This window comes from Sceloporus undulatus, chromosome 1 (assembly GCF_019175285.1).
Source record: "Sceloporus undulatus isolate JIND9_A2432 ecotype Alabama chromosome 1, SceUnd_v1.1, whole genome shotgun sequence".
NCBI lineage: Eukaryota > Metazoa > Chordata > Lepidosauria > Squamata > Phrynosomatidae > Sceloporus > Sceloporus undulatus.
Window position 1 is genome coordinate 10,370,864 of NC_056522.1, and position 20,852 is coordinate 10,391,715.

The window sequence follows — 20,852 nt, forward strand, 5'->3', positions numbered from 1 at the left end:
TTTGGTCCTCCCAATGTTTGGGACTTCAGCTCCCAGAATTCTTGACTGTTGGCCAGCTGGCTGAGGCTTCTGGAGTTGTAGTCCAAAAACATCTGGAGGACCAAGGTTTGGAATTGCTGGACTATATCAGGGCTTTGACTGCATAGATACATGAAGGCTATGGAACGCCATTAAAACATGTAATAATAATAATAATAATAATAATAATAATAATAATAATAATAATATACTGTGAATGTAAGCAAATTGCGGCTTTAATCAGTTCAGTTAACAAAATGTCTATCACAACAATGGTGAGCAGAGACATTGTCCTGGCAATGTGGGTTTATAGTATGTCTTTGTGGACTTTTGGTGGGGGAGGAATGAAGGAATTCAAGTTGGCCATAATTAAATACAAGAAATAGATGAGACCTTTTATTAGGACTGATGTACACTTCAGTGATCCAACAGATGGTATTGACCTCTGATTTTTGCTAATGCTTTTGAACATTAATCCATTCTACCTCATCCCTTGTGAAATTCCTATCAGTGAGGGTGCATAACCCAGCATCAAAACACCAGATTTTGACTTTATAGCAGAATTTTCAGTTGTAGCACTTTACTTTTCTCCACAGAAACAAATGAAAAAGCATAGTGCTTTCAACACAGCTGGCATGGAGGACAGGCCTATTGACAATAATGCCTGTTCCTCACATTTGCGTCTGCTTCTTGGGCATACTAATGTATGATGTTGGGAATTCTGGTAATGTATTTGTTGATATTATTGATATTAATCTATACATTTATTACCTCATTTTCAGACTTTAAGAAGTCCCCTTTGGCTCTTATATTGACAGGTACTTCAGAACTTTTGACTACAGCAATAATGACCCATGCAAAGTCTCAAACTCTAAAAAAGAATTTATATGCCATTAATGTTCCTGACCCATTGAAATATCGTAGTCCTGACACATTCCGCATGCATATCACTGTTAATCCAAGGATTCTACCTTGTGTAGTTGGTGTAGCAACAGGAATTCAAGAAACAAGATCATCTACAAAAATTGCAAGTTATCCCGTCGTAGAAAGAAAGGCACATGTGAGTAATTGTTTTCTGGTTTGAGTTTTCCATTTCTTACCTAGCATTTCATTAAAAAAAATTAAAATTCTTATGTGTAAACAGAAAGATCAGATCGGTGAACGTCAGTGGATTCAGAAGCTGAAGTAAATACCTGAGATAAAGTCAACACAAAGTGAAATGTTGAAAATGACAACTATTGTTTGGTTTAGGATGAGCACAAACAGTTAAGTTCTTTGGCATCAGTTTCATTTGCATCATCCTTTTCATCCTTTGTTACATGCTCTTAATTTTACCCTCAGTTTATTCATCATAGGTCATATCAAAATCCATACTTTTGGCTCCAAAACCTGCCCTCAACCTATACATGAGGTTGACTTATAGTCAAGTATCTACAGTAAGCTTTCTTACATATCAACCCACTTCTTCCCAGTACTGAATGATAATAAATGGTGAGGTATAAAGTGTATTTACACAGCTGTAGGAGTGGGACAGAATGTAATAGAATGCAGAAAGATGCAAATTATGATTGTTACCCTATATTTTACAAGGGCTGCATAAGATGGAAACAATTTCACATAAGACATGGGAATCAAATAGACCTATAGATCCATTTGTTGTTGTTGTTGTGTGCCTTCAAGTGATTTCCAGTTTATAGCGACCCTAAGACGAACTCATCATGGGGTTTTCTGGCGCTAAGAATGTGTGACTTCCCAAGATCACCTGGTGGGTTTCCTTGACTTAGTAGGGAATTGAACCCTGATCTCCAGAGTCATAGTCCAACACTCAAACCACTACACCAAGCTTGCTCCATTACAGATCCATATCAACCGCATACACCAAAAGTGCTAGGAAAGGAGGTGCATGCATGTAGCTATACCTATACCAACCACATATAACGAAAAATGTAGCCTGCTCTTATCATCTGCAGGCTTGCCATCCATGGATTTTAATATCTGCAGATGGCCCCACCCCATTCACCCCAGTGGTGGTGCATGCACACAGCCGTGCCAGTGTGGTCATGCAGATGGCACAGTGTCATTGGGAACAACAGGACTTGAGGTCCCACATTTTTTGTGGGGGGTCAAGAACAGAACCCCTGAAGATACAAAGGGTCGATTGTAGTTACATGCATGCACCTCCTTTCAAAGCAGCAAGAACTTTTAGTTGCCTAGCACTTACCCAGGATTATTTCCTTTTGAGAAGGTCCCTGGAGATTTATGGGGCTTCTATGAAGTCATCTTTACTTACACATACACACAAAGCTGACTATAAGAAGCAGGTTCACAGCATTTAATTCCCCAGTTCTCGATAATGTACATAGGCTTAATGAGGTTTCTTATAGAGGGCAAAGGTAGTACAGTTTCTGTCTTCTTTTAGGATCCACTTCCAATACAGAATGATTCCTCTAGAAACAAAGGTGCCTTGCTTATATTGTGCCCACCTGAGAACAGCACATTTCTCAGGGTGGTAATCTCCACCTCCCTTGTCCATTCCAGCTCCCATTCAAGACTTTTATTTACTGGTCACCAGCTGTCTCTTCTCAGGTCTTTGAGGGGCTTGTCTTCGTGCATCTGTAGTACAGATTGATGAGAGGCAGAGCAGTCAGTGCCCCACTGGACCTTAGTAAGGGCCAAATGCAAACAACAGGCTGCATGTGATAGTTTAGAATACCAATTTACATAGTTGTAAAGGACATTGTATCTCTTTACAGCCAGAAGCAGAAAGTTGTAAAGAGAAGGTTCTTCAGACCACTCCCAAAATGTCATTGGAAGCCAGTATTCTGAAATCCTAGTGGCAAGGTGCATTTCACAGGATTATTGTTGTGTTAACTGCCCTTGAGTTGACCGCAACTCATGGTGACCCTGTGGATGAGACATCTCCAATCTCCCCCATCCTCCACAGCTCTGCTTAGGCTCTGCAGATTCAAGACTGTGGCCTCCCTAGTTGAATCTAACCATCTGGCATACCATCTTCCTTTCTTTCTACTACCCTCTACCTAGCCTAGCATTATTGCCTTTTCTAATGATTCAAGCCTTCTCATGATGTAGCAAAATATGACAGCCTCAGTTTGATCATCTTGGTTTCCAGGGAAATTTCAGGTTTGATCTGTTGGATGACCCACTTGTTTGTCTTTTTGGTTGTCCATGGTATCCTTAGCACTCTTCTCTGGCATCACAAATCAAATGATTTAATTTTCTTTCTAACTGCTTTCTTCCCCAACCAGCTCTTGCATCCACACATGGCAATGGGGAATAAAATGGCTTGGATTATTCTAATCTTAGTGCTCAGTTGTATATCTTTACACTTTAGAGTTTTGTCTAGTTCTTTCATAGCTGCCCTTCCTATTCCCAGTCTTCTTCTGACTTCTTGACTGCACTAACCTTTCTGATCAATGCTTGAACTCTTTAACTATTAAGCACTTGTAAGACCCACTGCTTCCAGTTATGTACTGTTCTCTCTTTTTTCTCTACTTACTGTATTCAATGGAGCATCTCTTAGAAGGCAGGTATAGGATTGCTTTGGCTGATTTGTTCAGAGAGTGGGTGTGACGGAATTAATACCTTCACAAAATCTGTAGGAACATTTCTGTTTGAAGACTTTTTAGAAAGAAGCAGTGTTAATTTCAAGTACTTGATTAAACAGTAAGTCTTTGCAAAGAATTGCTTACACGTCAATCTTGTACATGTACAGTCAGAGGCAACTCTTTAAGTTCAATGACAATTATCCCCAGATAACTGTATACAGGATTGCAGCCTTGCCCCTGTTGATTTTTTTTTTTAATTTGGCCGTGTCAGGAATCTTTGTTGGAATCCTGTTATCTAGGTTGAATGGGCTCATTGAAATTAAAGTAGCAGAGGTCAATATGTACATTACCATATTTGTTCAGATAAATGCCTGGCTGATTCCTCCCCACTCCCCTCTGGTCATGTTGTTAGGGTAGCTTTAATTAATATGCACTGCTAAACTGACATCAACAGAACCAAGCAGCCTGTATGTGAATGTCATGTTCTTTTTAAAATTTCATTCTCTGTGTGGCAATTTCAATTCAGACACCCCCCTGTACAACACAACAGATCTTTATGTGGAAAGCTTTTCTTTTTAGGCTCCCTTGTGTGATGCTAATATTTAACATGCATGCTTGTGTGCTTGAGTAGCAACTACTACTAGTTGTTAAAATACACTCTTTAAAGAGCTTTCCCAGCTAAATTATTTATTTTGAGCCATAATATGTCTGTAAGACACAGTTGGGACCATCCTGGGCAATGGCATACACATTTCCCAGGATTTTAGAGAAAAACAAGGACAAGATGCAGAACCCACATAAAACCCTGTTTGACATCACAAAGCAGTTCCAATTCACTCCTTTCACACCAACTAATTGGTTTTGTACTGCTTTTTGATAGACCAACTAACTCTTTGTGGTACTATTGTGTACTAGCATGTTCTTTCTTCACTTGTACTAAACAGGCCAACAAAGAGAACAATTTTCTGGGAACATACAAAACCCTACAAAAGGAAAATCTGCAACTGAAGCATTCTCTAAAAGAGAAGGATTCAATAATAACAAGATTAATGAGAATAATCGAAGAACAGGTATTGTGAATTTGGTTTTGCATCACTGAATTGAGAGAGCTGCAGAACAATCCTAACTGATATTGCTGATGGGGGAAGGTAAAATAACGGAGCACTGCCACTTTAGTGCTCAGTCAGGGCAGAGGGTGGTGGGTGGCTGGCTGGCTGGCTTTAACAGGCTTTTGAGGCTGGCATCTTATGTTTTTACTATCCACTGAAATCAACTGTAGAGAAATTCACCCTTATTATAAAACCACCCTAATTATTAAAAATGTAAAATTACAGTTAATGTATTATTTAATTGATATACTGACTGACTAACTAGGGAATATGATACTGAACATGGAGCATGATACTGTAGTGTTAACTAAAGAATAGGATACTATGGCCCAAGATAGAAGGGCCGAAAGGGGCCTGGCGCCACCAATACTAGGGTTCCGCATGGTCCAGAACCCTAGTATGTAATGGCAGCGGCACATCGCAGCGCGTCTGTTACATCACAAGTGCACCATTGGCACACTCGTGACATAACCGAGGCGCCAGTAAAAGAACCCAAAAAAATGGGTTCTTTTTACTCCGGAGGGATGTCGCGCAATCTAGCAGCTGTGGCATCCCTCCGGAGTTAAAATAGGTGCCTGCAGACCGTCGTTATACTATTTCTCAGATCAGCTCTAATTATAAAAAAAAATGGCAAGGAGGTTGAAACACAGTGGAAGAAAAAATGAATATTTGATGTGCCTAACTTGCACAAATTCATTAACATAATATGCAAATTAAAGTTAGAATATTAATTTCCATAATATGCAAATTAGACGTCTGCATTTGAGGAAATGGAATATGACAACTCTGTCCCAACACCTCCTATAATTCACATTGTTCTGTTGTAAGCTGGGAGCAAGCACCATGTAGTGGTTTAAGTGGTGGATGACTACTTTGGAGACCAGGGTTCATATCCCTGCCCAGCCACAGAAACCAACTAGGTGTCCTTAGGCAAGGCATACTCTCCGCATCTCAGAGGAAAGCAAAGGCAAACCCACTCTGAACAAATCTTGCCAAGAAACCCCCATGAGTCACCATAAGTTGGAAATGACTTGAAAGCACACAACAGCAAATTGTACACTGCCTTGGGTGAATTTTTTATTCTGAATGGTGGGATATGAACACCAGTGTGTTAAGGGAATTTATCAGCCCAGTGCTAAACATAATGAGAAGGAGGTCCCAATGAACCAGTGTAATTTACATCTGTTTAAGTATGCATAAAGTTTGATTGCAAATGTTCTGTTAAATAATATTTTCTTGATAATATGAGACCTTGTCAGACTTTAGACTGTTGTAGTTTCATTGAAATGTGCATGCCCTGGCCTACAAATGCACACTTCTTCACATCCAGAATATCTGTCACATAAGAGTACCCACTAAGTTCCAGGGAGCAAAGAATGTGCAAATAAATTGTAATTCAGTTGAAATTACTGAGGGATCCTTTACAAACCAAGGAATTCTGCATGTAAATTACAATTCCCATACCCACAAGATTCCTGAACCAGTTCATGTAAAGATACAGTCCAGTTTACTAAGTACCATCAGTGCAGACAGCCAGTGTGGTGTTGTGGCTTGAGTGTTGGACTAGGATTCTGAGAGACCCGGATTTGAATCACTGCTCAGACATGGAAGCCCATTGGGTGACTTAGGCAAGTCACACCTTCTCAGCCTGAACTTCCTGAATGCCAAACCTTCTCTGACTTTTGCCAAGAAAACCCCATGATACAGTCAACATAAGAGAGTCAACCTGAAGACTCAAAACAACCACAACAAATCATCAACATGTATAATGTTATACAGAATATTAGAAGGCAGGCTTCACAATTTAAAAATTACTCAGGAAAAAAAGGAGAAGCAGAAGTGAAAGCAGAAGCTGGAGGGAAACATGGAATGAATGTGCTATTCTGGTTACACATAGATAGCTTTAGGGTACAGGAATTAGGGTGCTGGCCCAAATGCTTAATGGAAAAGGTGGATTTTGAGTAGAATTTTAAAGGATTTGTGTCTCAGTAAGCTAGCATTGGCGTAAAAATTTAAAAAATAGGAACAGTTGCTCCGCATTTTTTCCCCAAACAGGTTACCAAGTATAATACAGCAATTGCGTTAGAAAAAGAACATCAGAAAGAGACTGCAAGACGACTGGAGGAATCAGAATCTTTAATCAAGGAACAGATCCAGCTGCTTGATGAAACAATAAGACATTATACAAAAATCATTCAAGAACAGCACACTCAGGTTTGTCAAAATATGAATTATTGTCCTCTCCTGCTTTATTTGTTTTATTATTTTCCCATGTTAATATAGGTTTTAGTCCAGCTGAAGCCCTTAAGGCAGTTTACAATAAATCCATATCTAGAATATAAACAGTTTTCACACTTATTTCTTGGTACAGTATTTAGTAATTGCTTCCTTGTGCAGCATGCAGAGCTGGTGTCGGAAATAAAAAAGCAGAATGAGGCCGATATAAAGTGCAGGGAAGAAAAGATTGCCAAGCTGAAGCAATACATTTCTGAGACCTTCCAAGAAAAATCCCGGTATGATTTTCTGAATTTTCCAGTGTGTGTTTGAGGCTTGCAAATGGGATTCCCAGATGGCAGCCTTGAATATGTAATGACAAAGGAACATTTCGTTAAGGCTGCAGTCCCTGCTCAAAAACTGCTTAAGGTTGTAATCCTATACACACTTACCAAGAAGTGCTATTTAAACTGTTATTTACTGTGGAGCATACATGTAATATTGCACTATACATCCCATTAAAGTCAGTAGCATCTAATCAGTTTAACTCTGTGCAGGACTGCAAACTAAATTTGCTTGTGGTCTGGCTTAGGCCTGCCAGCACTGTATGTTCTATTTACAGATTATATGAGTGTCATGGGCACTTTCACCAAAGGACACTTTCACCAAAAAGCCATTATTGGAGGTCACCATTCAACAAAAGATTGTAAAACATCAATTTCAAGTAAAGATAAACTGGTGAGGATAATAGACAAGTAACCTACCCATGATCCCAAGCAAAGGGCAGAAGACAATTACCTTTTTGAAACTGCTGTTTTTTTCCTCACTGTTAAGATCAGTACTCCCAAAGAGTCTCTTTCTTGTTCATCCCATAAACATACAGCATCCATCCATCTCATATTGCAAACACAAAAGGTCCGCATAATATAAGTCTGCTGGAATTGCTCCTGCAAGTGCAAAGCACACTCAAACTACCTCTGGATCACTGCTAAACTTTCTCTTTTGAACACTTCCCTCACCACCACCACCTCGACCTCACTATCATTCATAATACAGAACAACCATCACTTTTCTCCACCCCCTTTCCAGTTTAGCCCGTGTCTTCTACCACATTTAATTCCTCTTCAGCCAACACGAGATTGCCATGCAGCTCTCCCACTAACTCCGGAATCCCTATCAGTCCATCTTCTGTTACTCCAAAGTTTATAATGGTGACAGGCCTGAGTGGCTACTACTTTGTCTTTTAGTAAGCAGCCTGGTTGCAAAGCAAAGTGCCTGGACTACAGTCACACAACATCTTCATTTCCTAATACTGCCTCTGGGTCAAGCTGGAGCTCAGAGGCATTTTGTGCAGACGAGGGAAAGAAAATGAAGGCAACGTGAATTTAGGGAGCAGTTGTTGAGCAGGATGAGTGAGTTGTTGGTTGTTGTGACCCTTCAAGTCATTTCTGATTTATAGTGACCCTAAAGTGAACCTATCATGGGATTTTCTTGGCAGGGTTTGTTCAGAGGACCTTCCTCTGAGGCTGAGAGAGCGTGACTTGCCCAAGGTCACCCAGTGGGTTTCCATGGTCAAGTGGGGATTCATACCCTGATCTATAGAATCATAATCCAATGCTCAGTCCTGCTGGCTGTCAGGATCAGTGGGACCAGATCTAAATTTAGTATTCCTAAACCAAGTAGCTGACTTTTATTTAGTTGATTAACCTAAATTCTGATGGAGAGTATGTCAAAAACCTAGGTCAGCTTTGTAATGCTTGAGAAAGGCCAACTATATGACAACCACTGTTTAAGTATGAGATGTAGTAGATAGAATTATCAGTGGCTGTTAGCTATAAAAGCTCAATAGAACTTGTAGGTTCAAGAGGCAGCATTCCCCCCAAGGACACTCCCAGCAGATTGTGTTCAGTGTTGAAGTAAGTTATTCACACAAGTACAGGTTTCTTTCCTTAGGAACCTCCCCACTTCTTCCTGCTTTGGGAAAATTAGAAGACTTGGGATTACCTGTTTCCATGTAGTACACAAGCAGAGAAATTCGAGTACTAGGAGAACTCTAGCATTGAGTTAATAGAAATGATAGCTACTACTATACTAGGCAAGTAATTTAACTGTAGAAGGACTGCCAAATCATGATAAGCATTCCAATGTCACTTGTTAGTGCTAAACAGGTTATTTGTCTTCATCAATTCACCTGTGTCTTGGAATTTCTCTTCTCCTGCAGTGAACATCAACAAGAGATCAATGAACTGACGAGAGAAATAAATAAATTCACTGAGAAATCACACATTGTTAAAAGTTGAATAGGAATCACTTCAAAAAAGGTCAGAGGAGAATGTGTGTATGTGTGTGTGTGTTTCGGGGGGTGGGTGGGTTCAGTCTGTTATTATATTGTCCCTCCCAAAAAAAATCCAAAATGCCTTCAGTAGTAAAACACTTTTTGTGAGTAAATCCTACTGAAAACAGTGAACCACATTTCCAATAAGACATCCATAAGAATGTACTGCTTTATAAATGAAAAGAAGTACTAATAGGATAATAATAATAATAATAATAATAATAATAATAATAATAAATACGTTTTATTTATAGACCGCTATTCCGCAATGATCATAGCGGTGTACAGTAAAAATTGCAATACAATACAAAATACAAGGTGACAGTTAAAGGAGGGAGAAGTCTCGTCCTTCAGGCAGTCCCTGATGTTGCTGGGTCTGCCTGATCGCTCCTTCTGAGGCCAAGATGACAGTTAAGGAGGGAGAGGCCTCTTCCTTCAGGCAGTCCCTGATGTTGCTGGATCTATGGATGTCTATCTAAGGATGGCTTCCATAGTGACCAGGGCTGCTACTAGGGAGCAGAACTTAGCAGTTAGTATCTTGGGCTGCATCTACTTTGCAGAATGAATGCAATTTGATGTCGCTTTAACTGCCAAGGCTCAATGCTACAGAATCCTGGGATTTGTAGTTTTGTGAGATATTTAGCTTTCTCTGATGCTACAACAAGCCACACATCCCAGGTTTCCATAGGATGGAGCTATGACACTTAAAGTGGTGTCAAAGTGCATTAATTTTACAGTGCGAGAGCAGCGTCATTCATACTGCATACTTGTTGGAGTCTGAAAAGTAACTTTTAGAAGCTCTGCTAAGGAGTCTGGCGAAGATGGCTCAAAGAGTGTAACATCTTCCACAGATGATCACTGCAGACACCTTGTACACTGTAAATGAAAGATTGCCATGAAAAAAAAGCAAGATGATTTAAGAAAGCAGAGTGTATTTGCTGGGCTGGGGAAAGCAGAAAGTTAAAGGACCACTGTCCTCCTCCAATGTCCATTGAAGAATTTCTCTTTCATTCTTTGAATTTTATTATATTAAATATTTTAATTAATATTTTTATTAATTTCAGTATTTGATTCTTGAAGAAATATTCCAAAAGTCAGATAATGAAACCTCTGTCGTCTCAGACTCTACTTATCACTACAGCCAGCAGAGCTTATGCAAGCATACAAAACACAGTTGAGGTCTAGGCATATCTACTCCAAAGTCATTGAAAATTTAAATGCCCTGTTATTTAAAAGAACAATGTACAATATTTGAAGTTTATATGACTTTAAATGCCACCTTATCAGAGATAGCAAGGTTTCCCTGCACTGCGCTGAAAAAGCTGTACAGTCATCCCTCCATATTTGTGGCTTTGATATTTGCGGATTTGATTATTCACAGATTTCATTAATATGTTCCCTCTAGGACTGTCTAGGTCCTCCAGTGCAACTCTGTGGTCAACTTTAACCAAAAGTTGCACTGAAAGACCATTTGTAGCTACTCCAGTGCCATTCTATGGTCAGTGTATGTTGGACATTGACCACAGAGTTGCACTGGAGGACCTAGAGATTCCTAGAGAGGTGTCCTCTCAGGTAAAACATTGTGTTTTTGTTATTTGCGGTTTTTCCATATTCACGGGGGTCTTGTTCCCCTAACCCTAGCGAATATGGAGGGACAACTGTATTTTGTCAGATCTGACTGGGGAAACTGCAGTTCTCTTCTCCAATCACAGACACATAATGATAGAGGAGAAAAAGGGGCAGAGTGTGAAAAGCGGATCACTGGTAATTTTGGCCCATGGACTGAAGTTTCCTGATTCCTATTTAATTTAAAATTCACCAGATTTTCAGTCAAGGTCATTATTTTTTGTCATGGAAGAGAGAGAATTGTTATGGCCAGTTTTCGGACATTTTTCTAGGCCTATTAAGACTTCTCAGTAATTTTTAACATGATTAGTGTTTTTTTCCCTCCCCCACTTCTGTTTCTCTTGCTTCTCTCTCCCTCTCTTTCCTCTGCTTCGCCTCTCCCTCGCGCCGCCCTTTTGTCTCCCTCCGTCCCTCCGCCCCTCACTCCCCTCTCCTTTTTGTTTCTCTTCCCCCCTCCTTCTTTCTCTTTTCCTTTTCTTCTTTTCTCCCCACCCTTCTCTCCTGCCCCCTACCCCGCCCCCTTGCCTGCGCTGGTCCTCGGCCTAGGCCTCTTCTCCGCCTCCTCCTTTTTTTTTTTTTTTTTTTTTTTTCCCTTTTTTTCCCTTTTTTTTTTTTTTTTTTTCTTTTTCCTCGCTTTTTTTTTCTTTCTTCTTCTCTTTTTTCTTTTTTTCTTCTCTTCTCCCTTCTTCTCTCTCTTTTCTCTTCCTTTTTCCACGGGCAGGCTAAGCTCTTGTTGAAATGATGATTTGGGACCCTTCTGCCAAAACCCATGTCAGAGCTTTGGTGTCTCTCTCTCTCTCCCCATTAAAAGTCTGCCCCTGTTTGCATGCCGGTTTCAGACCCCCAGCACCAGACCCATTTGCATTTCCTTATCTGTAATGGAGTATATCAACAGACCTTTTGGGTGGTTTTCTGCCCCCAGTTCCGGCTCCATTTCGACCTATGACTGACTTCTTCCAAGATGTGGTTTCCCTCTGTCAAGTGAATGTGTTCTCAAAACACCCATCATTTCTATGGGAGCTTCTTGTGAGGGCTGCCTTTGCTGCAGCAGTTGTTTCCGCAGTGACACCTCCATTTTGAAAACCAGTAAAAAAAAACCTGGCCCCCGTGACCTATCCCATCATCCTCTGACTGCCCCTGCCTCCCACTCCTGGCCCCAGCGAACTATCCCACTATCCCCTGCCTTCTCTGCCTCCCAATCCTTGCCCCAGCGACCTATTCCCGTCATTCCTCGGACTGCCCCTGCCCCCAATCCTGTCCCCACATGACCTATCCCTTCATCCTCTGACTGCCCCTGCCTCCCAATCCCTGGCCCCAGTGACCTATCCCATCATCCTCGGACTGCCCAGCCTCCCAATCTGGACCCCAGTGCACCTATCCATCATTCCTAGACTGCCCTTGCCTCCATCCTGGCTCCCCAGCGACCTATCCATCTTCCCTGACTGGTTTCTTCACCCATTAAGGATGATAGCTAAGGAGGGGGCAGGGATGTAGGCCGTGTCCAGAGCCCCTTTGCGCATTGTGCAAGGGGTTGATTCAAATTGTTGAACCCTCTGGTTGTTCGTTTGTGGTAATACAATTTGCACTCACTCCCCTTTGCTTGCATTTGCATCACATGACTGCTTGGAATAGAACTGGACTCGCTTCCCCCTCAGTTGGAAAGGCCAATGGAGAAAGGCAACCAGATGTGTAAAACATCACGTTTACCCTTAATTCGCCATTTGCTAGACAGGAGTGATATGGCATCTGTGTGAAAAAACATCACGCTTGCAATGCTAGAAACCGGCGTGACTGCGTATCGGAGTGCACACCCCCCCCCCGTGTGATAAGTCCTTAACTATCAGAGCAGCCAGCGCAGGAGACATCCTCCCTAATTATTTCAGGCTGGTGAATGATCCACAACCCTGAAAAGCCAAGAGAGCCAGTATGTCGGCACACTTGCTTGGAAAAGTGTGTGTACATGTTGCGCATACATGGGGTAGAGGCGGATTCCGAAGCACTGGAGAGTCCGGCTTTGCATCCTCCTTTGACCTGGCTTCAGCCAGGATTTGGGGGGGGTGTTCCTTGCCGGCCGCTCTGTTATCTCACCAAATCCCCCTTTCCCCTATGGCTGCCCGCAGGTGATCTCCGCAATGAGTCTCAACCCAGTAATTCTTGTTCTATCTGGTCACTTTCCAGGGCTGTCCCTTGCGGCCCCCTTGGCACCATTGAGCTGACAACTCCTGTCGGAGCCAAAGCACCTCTTCCTGGTGAAGGTGGAAAACCCCCTCCATTTTCCGTGACCTTTTAATACGACTGCAAAGTGCCTGACATCAACATGCCGCCCCCTTGTTGTTCTGCTCAGTTGAGGTATGGCCAAGCTCAAGGTCTCCTCCGACTACATCCATGCTTTCTTCTTGCTGCAGCTTATGTGTCTTCCTTCTTCTGCAAGCATTCACTTCCTCCATCCTTTCCTCTTCTATTCGGCTCCTTCAGCGAACTATTAAAAAATGCTGACCTTTGCTCTTGCCTTCTCTTCCCTTTTCTGCATGTCTATCCACTTTTCCCAGTTTGGTAGCAGATTGCTTGGAGTGTGCTGTGTGTGGTGTGTGTGGTCGGAGGGCATACGAGTCACGTTTGTGTTGACTCGCTGAAAATGAGTGCATTTGCGGTGGGAAGGGGTAGGTTTGTTACTCCTAAATGCACGATGAAAACGGTCCTTCAGCTCTACTTTAACTTACCTCTCATCACAAGTTTGTTCTCATGAAAGAGAGAGCCTAAAAACACCGAGTGCACTGGCTGAGCATTCATCCTTTCATTGACGTCAGCAATGTGTTTGGAGGTCTTCAGTTCGAGGCACCAACCTCTTTCTTTCCTTGAGAAGTTGCCTCCTTCCTCCTTCCCGCCATCCCTTCCTCCATCTGTTTTCCCATCAGGGAAGTCTTGCGTTTGAGTTCCAGCCTAGAGATCTGGAGAAAACCGTGGGACGCTGCGTTGCTCAAGCAAGACTTTGTGCTCTTCCATACGACCTTGATCCTGAAAGCACCCCTGCGGGCAGAAAAGACGTCTACTTCAGCCCCATGCTGGAAGCAGCCAGATTATGCTTGCCAAACTTGTGAACTACACTCGCCAGAGCGACAGAATATGCCACCAAGGTGAGCCCAAAGGGTGCACGCCAGAAAGTCTCAGGTCTTGGGGCAAAGAGCCACGGACAATCGGTGCCTTGTTTCAGTTACCGTTGGCTAAATCCTGTTGTTTCCTCTGGCTAGACACATCTGACACATTGGATTACTTTGTTGCCGTTCATGATCCAACAGTTGATTGGATGTCCTCCAAGGGGGGGTCTATTTCCAGTTGCTAACACCTTCTTCTCACAAATGGCGGCTTGAATTACCTGTTTTGGCTGGTTTCAGACAGGCACCCTCTGCAATCCTTAGATCCAGACACATTCCTTATTTTATTTATTTCACATGTAAAATAACTCCTTCTTTTTGTTTCTTTTTACAAAGTAATAGTTCTGCGTACCAGGAACTGTCCTTTCAGAACCTCAGCCCTGGTTATCCCTTTCAGACTTGTGGCCCAGAACAGTGGGGGAAGTGGGTCCTGCAAGGTTGGTTGATAATCATTGAACGCAAACTGGACTAGAAGGCTGGAAACAGGGCCACTTCCTCAATGGAGGAGACCTTTTTATTCCCCGCCATTTGACTGGGAGCTTCCTTTTATGGTGGAGGACGGAGACCGTTGGTTTTAGGGTGTGTGAGACTTCTGCAAGTCAGCCCACTCTTCCAACCAGATTCCAGGTTTCCAGTTTATAAACAAAACTGTAACCCAAAGGGAGTTTCCGCATCCACAGACCTTCTCTGGGTTTTAGTTTTCGTAAGGAGGTGGGAATCCCTTATTAATTGAACAGGGAAAACACACCAGCGAACAGCCAGGGACTTCAGAGCTCCGTTTCTTCCACTGCAGACTATTTTTCCTTATGTGACTGTCAGTCGCCAGTCGCAAAATGTGTCCCCATCTTTGCCTGCTGTTTGACACCAGCCGCCTGCCTGTGACGGACCTTTTGTCTCTCTTCAGCTGGACTGCCCTGACTTCCCAGGGACAAGTCAATTGCACCTCCGGGGTCCCAGGCCGGAACGAAATCAGTGTGGAGGTGTGACCTTTGACACCTTGCCAGCTGGTGAGTTCGAGGGGGACCCTTTTCCTGTCGTCTGCTGTTGGAGGCGATACACGATTCCCCTATGGGCACTTGTGTCCCCCCGAAGCCGCAGGGGCCCTATCCAGATCAGGCTGGCCCCAGCACCACCATCCCTTTTCAAGAAGTCTTCATGCCGGTCCATGTCTTTCACCTACCTGTGGAGAAAAACCCTGCCTTCACCATCAAGGCCACGGAGACCATCCGGGTCAAAGAAGTCGGCATGCCTTCCTGGTCTCCTTTGATGGGAACCCAGTGGCAGGAAAGCCGCAGTCACAGCAACTGGTGGTCTCTTGTCCTCGGCAGCCGGCATGGCTTCCGGGGGGTCCCTGGTTTTTTACTACCTCAAGGGGCATCTCCTGAGAAAATGAATTTTTGTTTAGGCATCAGCGGAAGAAGCTGGGGTTTTTTACTTGCTTGTTGTTCCTCTTTGCACACAGATCCCTTGCTTTCTCATTTGACGAGTAGGACTAAGTCTTTTTGTAAGAGCCATGGCACCAAATGAGGAGGAAGGCTTGCTGGCCTTGTTGGAGGCCAGTATTTGGACCAAATAAAGCGAGCGGCAGCCACCCTGTAGCAAACTATTTATCCTAACATTTCCCCCCAGAAAAAAAGTCAGCTAGTAATGGGAAACCGCCCACATTGCAATGTGGCAATGTGAAGGATGCTCAGAAAGTTTTGTTATGTAAGTCTTTATTTTTGAAATAAAAGTTATTGAACAAAAATGGACATGGTGCTGAAGGTCTGTCACAACCTGGATGCCAGTCTGGGAAAGGTGAGAGCAAAAATCTGCCTACCTCTAAACTCGAAAAATGGGCCTCTTCTAGTGATATTTCAGTCTCTCCAGCGCAGAATCCAGCCAGCCGAACCATCCCTGGCCAAGGGACGTTGGCCAATGGTGCATTGGGAGGTCCTTCTGTCCCCACTTCCTCTCAGAGGCCCCTTCAGTCCCCTGCCCCTCAGAGGGCTTGCGCGGTGCCAAGACCTAAAAATCTCCCCTCCATTTTGTGACTTCTTTGACTCCAACCGATCCTTTTTCCTTACAAGAGTGAGAGAGAGAGCACTTGTATATATGTGTAGAATTCAAAAATATAGTCATATTCGTTGGAAAATCAGTCTGCCCAAAAGGAATCTTGCCTCACCTTTGAGACTCACTGGAAGAAAGAAGCATGAAACTTTTGTAGACTTGAGCCTACGAAAGAAGAGCGTTTGCCATTGCCTCCCTGAGGCTGAGAGCGTGTGACTTGCCCAGTGCCACCCCATGGGCTTCACCATTGGGCCCTGGGGACTTGAACCCTGGTCTCAGAGTCACAGTCCAGCACTTCAGGAGCCCAGCGAATGGGAGGCAAAGACAGTTCTATTTAAGTGCTTACAACCTAAGCATGCCAGTGGGTTTGTATTGAATATGTAGTATTTGATGCCTTTAACTTCTTATGTTTTCAATGCCGTTTTATATGGTTCATGATTTTAACTTTTACCTGTTTATCGTAATGTATCTGTGAATTGCCTTGGGTTCCTCAGGGGAGACAAGGGTTTCATATAAACGAAGTAAAGGTAAGCTCAAAACGGTTAGCACCCAGAAGGGCAATGGCATACCCAAAGCTGTTTTCACACCAAGGCCTTTATTCCCCATGTTCCCTAGGCATCACGTAGGATCAGTGACAGAATCTGTTCTCAAGGCTGTCCGACGGACCCCATTAATCGGCGAGAGCCCTGACATCACATTCTGGCTGCTTGTCGCTCCCTTCCCTGAACAGGCTGAATGGAAGCAAAGGACGCCTCTGGAGCCATTTTTATGTTCCCTGCACCACACCAGAGAGAAAAACTGTGCCTTTCTGGTCTGGCCTCCATTGCCGCCTTTTGCAAGTCTGGGCTCTAAAAGGCACTCAGTGTTGAGTTGACCCAGATCAGGGACATTAGAATTTGATATATTGCCTTTTACTATTGTTTGAGCATTATGCCATGCTTTTTTCAAGGTATGTTCTCCATTTGGGGCAGGGACAAGAAGGCATGTCCTTAATTTATATGCTTTTAGCTGTTATTTTTATCTGCCTCAATTTTTTATTATTTGGAATGTCCTTCACTTTTACCGGACCAGAGCATGCAAATTGCCTTAATATTGCTTTTTTGTTTTAATTTCTACACGTTCAACATTTTTTACTAAGCATGTCCCTGCACTTTGCACAGACCAAGATGATTGCATGCTATTTATTGCAGCTTTCCACATTTTTATTTTATCATGTCTACAGTTTCCGCTGCATGCCTCTCATTTGCTAAGGACCAAGAGCATGCAATAATATTCTATGTTTTTTTCGCTTCATTTGTAACATCTTACATTTTCACCTAAACGTCCTCCATTTCACCAGAAGAAGAAGCATGCATTTACTTCTCATTGCTTTTATGATTTAATTTTTATCATTCTACAATTTGAAATTGCACATCCACACTTTGTCGAAGATCAAGAATCAAGAATTGATATTCAAATTGCTGTTGTTCCGCTTTCCATTTTTTCATGCCTTAATTTTCCAAATGCATGTCCACCGTTTTCCCATTATTCAAGTCCCACATTTTTCCTTGCCTCTCTTCCATTTTGAGCGGGCGGATCAAAGAGGTATGCATTTACCTTCATATTGCTCTTAGTTTTTGATTTTTATCATGTCTACAATTTCCAACCGGAAACAAGAAACATTCTTTTATAAATCAAATTGCTCGAGTTTTTATTTTTAAGTCAGGCACTTTTGCATCTACCACTTTTTATCCTAACCACTAGTTCTGAGTCTGCTGTTACATTCGGTTTGCCTCCACTTAACCTACAGTTCCATGACTACCACTTTGATCACCGTAATAGAGGGTGTGGAAAGAACAGACTGACTCACTGTCACAGAAAAATCCACGATTGCCAGACATAGCTGCAATTAATTACTAATGAACATATATTTGAAAAAATGTTGCTATTTCTATGATATTACATTGCATTTCCCTAGTACAAGTTAAAACAGTTCTTTTATGGTGAGATGAGAGGAGGGCCTGGAATGGGGGTTTCCCCTTTGGAATTGCACTTCTCCTGCTGGACCACTACGAGTGGCGGAGTACGCAAGTGGCACCGTCTGGGGAACATGGGGACAGGTGGAAAAGGTGCAATTTTGTTTTTATTGAAGCCGCATGTATACTAAAGAAGAAAGGTCCTTGTTATGCGAAAGGTGGGTGAGCCCCCAGGGAGACAAATTCAATGAAATTCCAGGATCCAAATTCAAAGATGACCTGATAAACTAGAAGTTGGGCCAAGCTACAACTGAACTTCAACAGAGAGAAATGCAGGTACTTGCACTTATGCGAAAAATACCATGCACAGATATAGGATGGGCGCCACCTGGCTGACCGAGAGGACTATGTGTGAAATGGCTCTGGGAGTCCAGTAGGACAGAGCTGAACATGAGTCAACAGTCGTGATGCCGGCAGCCTAAAAATGGCCAATGCAATCAATTTTAGGCCGCATCAGTAAAAGTATAGTATCTAGATCAAGGGAAGTCATCGTGCCACTTCTTCTGCTTTGGTCAGGCCCCACCTGGAAATATGTGTCCAATTCTGGGCACCACAATTCAACAGGACATGAAACTGGAGCGTGTCCAAAGGAGGGGCAAAGTACAAAATGGTGTGTTGCTTGAAAGGTCTCGAAAACCATGTCCTAGGAGGATACGACTTTAAGGAGCTGGGGATTTTAGGCCTGGAGAAGAGGAAGGTTACGAGGTGATGATACGATAGCCATGTTTAAATACTTGAAGGGATGTCATACCCTGGAGAAGGGAGCTGACTGTTTTCCCTTGCTCCAGAGACTAGGACCCGGAGCCATGGATTGGAAGCTACAAAGAAAGATGATTCCACTCAACATTAGGCAGAACTTCCTGCATTAGTACGGGCTGTCCGACAGTGGAACAGACTCCCTCAGAGTGTAATGGAGCTCCTTCCTTGGAGCGGTCTTTAAACAGATGCGGATGGCCATCTGTTGGGGATGCTGATTTGGATTTCCTGCATGGCAGGGGGTAGACGGATGGCCCTGTGGTGTCTTCCAACTCTTTGATCATATGATTACCACCCAAACATTTACCATGTGTTTTATTTACATAGCCATGGCACTTCTGTCTACAACGAGAAGGTTCCTTCTGGAAGTAGTTCCTGGTGACCGGACGTCAGCTCGGACTCTATGCCTTCATTATTCCCACTGTGTTTGTGGAAGATGTCCACTGACCTAGCCTTTTAATTTTAGTCATTTAAATAAAAATTTCATGCACACATGCAGGTTAAGAAAAATAAAATTAAGTATCATTCTTCGTTTGGTTCAGGAGTGCTTATCCTTCTGATTTCACATCTCATTGTCTGTGACTGTCTTTTTGTTGTTCTGTTAAAATACATTTTATTTTTCATAGATTAAATTGGACCTTTCATAATTCCACCATGTTGTGTTCTGTAGTCAGCAAATTGAAGCAAAGGTTGTTCTGTACGAAGGTGCACCACACCCACTCCAAAGTAAAAATTCCAGATTTTGTGGAGCACTCCTTGACAAGGTTTCCTGGGTAACCTTGTTTTTTTTCTTTTATTAAATTTCTTTCTGTTTAGATTGGTACCACACCGCCGGCGATAGTGTCATTTGGGGGGGGGCATTTTGATTTGCATCACTATTACTAGAAGCCCACGGTTACTCGGACCTTGGGAGTGGAGGTCAAAAGTAATATCTAGCATTCATGCTGTTATATCCATGTTAATGTGATTACCAAAGAAGCGAGAGATACAAGGACTTCCTAAAACAACATTCAGCTTCGGCCAGACTAGATAGATCACAACAATGGTCCCTCCCTGGCTCGCATCGGAGGCCATGCGACACACATATCATGACACGCAGCCTTTTCAAAGCTCCGCCGACACGAGGCCTCGAAAAGAGAAACCCACAACGCAGCGCAGAAAGAACCGACCTGGAAAACATCACCAAGGAGACTTCTGCTGTGCTTTCTGTACCGGATCCGGTTTATCCAGAATTGGCCTTTTTATCCCCCACGCACTTGTACAAAGCACGGGATTGAGTCCTTCCGAATCTCTTCGCGAAGCAAAGACAGAGAGAGAATTTGATGACCAATCCGTTACCCACATCCTTCTGCGATGTCAAAAAAAATCTTTGGGGGGGGGGGGGGTCCTTTGGCAAGAGGGGCATGTAGATCTCTGATGGAGATCATTGGGAGTTAAAAAATTGCGTTACTTTTCTGCCTCATAATTTTTTATTTTTCCGCTCATGGATCTTTTTTCTTTATGGCTAATTTAGAAGTTTAATTCAGGATATGAAACTTCCCTTTGTGTTTCATGACCATATACGGGTGTTCTATTATAGCCATTGTGAAATTTCATCATTGGGGTGCATCTTTGGGATGACCCTTGGTGGGGTCTTCTCCGGGGAGTGGCCGGCTGTTGGGTGAATTTAAGGGGGTGCCATGCCTTGCTTCCTTTAAAAAAAAAAAACACCTTCTCCTTTTTGGGGCCCTGAATCATTATTTCCATTTTTATATTTCTTTTGGATGTTAAAGTATGGAGGTTCTCTCGGGGTGTGCTAGTTGAATATAAGATTTTGTTGCTATGCAACATTCTGCCAGTGATTGTTAGGCAATTCAGTCTCTCTTCAAATATCTATAAAAGGCCTTTTACAACGGGGGTTGCCTCAAGGAAGCTTGTGCTATTCTACGTCCATAGGGACGCAATGGGGGGGGGGGGTCAAAGGGTGGATTTATACGGGGCAGATGCTATGCCTCCCTTTTTTTCCTTTCCTG

The 20,852-nt window shown here is 42.9% G+C and overlaps 1 protein-coding gene across 5 annotated transcripts in view; it reads left to right on the forward strand.

Annotated features, from left to right (window-relative positions):
* The window catches only part of LOC121920437, a 196,008-nt gene that overhangs the window by 16,849 nt on the left and 158,307 nt on the right, over positions 1-20,852 (forward strand). For 2 of the 5 annotated variants that reach the window (XM_042447593.1, XM_042447600.1), the window contains exons 2-6: positions 837-1,078; positions 4,529-4,654; positions 6,749-6,907; positions 7,091-7,206; positions 9,129-9,228. In XM_042447593.1, the coding sequence (XP_042303527.1) occupies positions 866-1,078; positions 4,529-4,654; positions 6,749-6,907; positions 7,091-7,206; positions 9,129-9,207 (693 nt within the window). In that variant the 5' untranslated portion in view covers positions 837-865 and the 3' untranslated portion in view covers positions 9,208-9,228. Of the gene's footprint in view, positions 1-614; positions 743-800; positions 1,079-4,528; positions 4,655-6,748; positions 6,908-7,090; positions 7,207-9,128; positions 9,229-20,852 lie in introns of all 5 variants that reach the window. The other 3 variants (XM_042447578.1, XM_042447608.1, XM_042447586.1) reach the window with 3 other exon arrangements.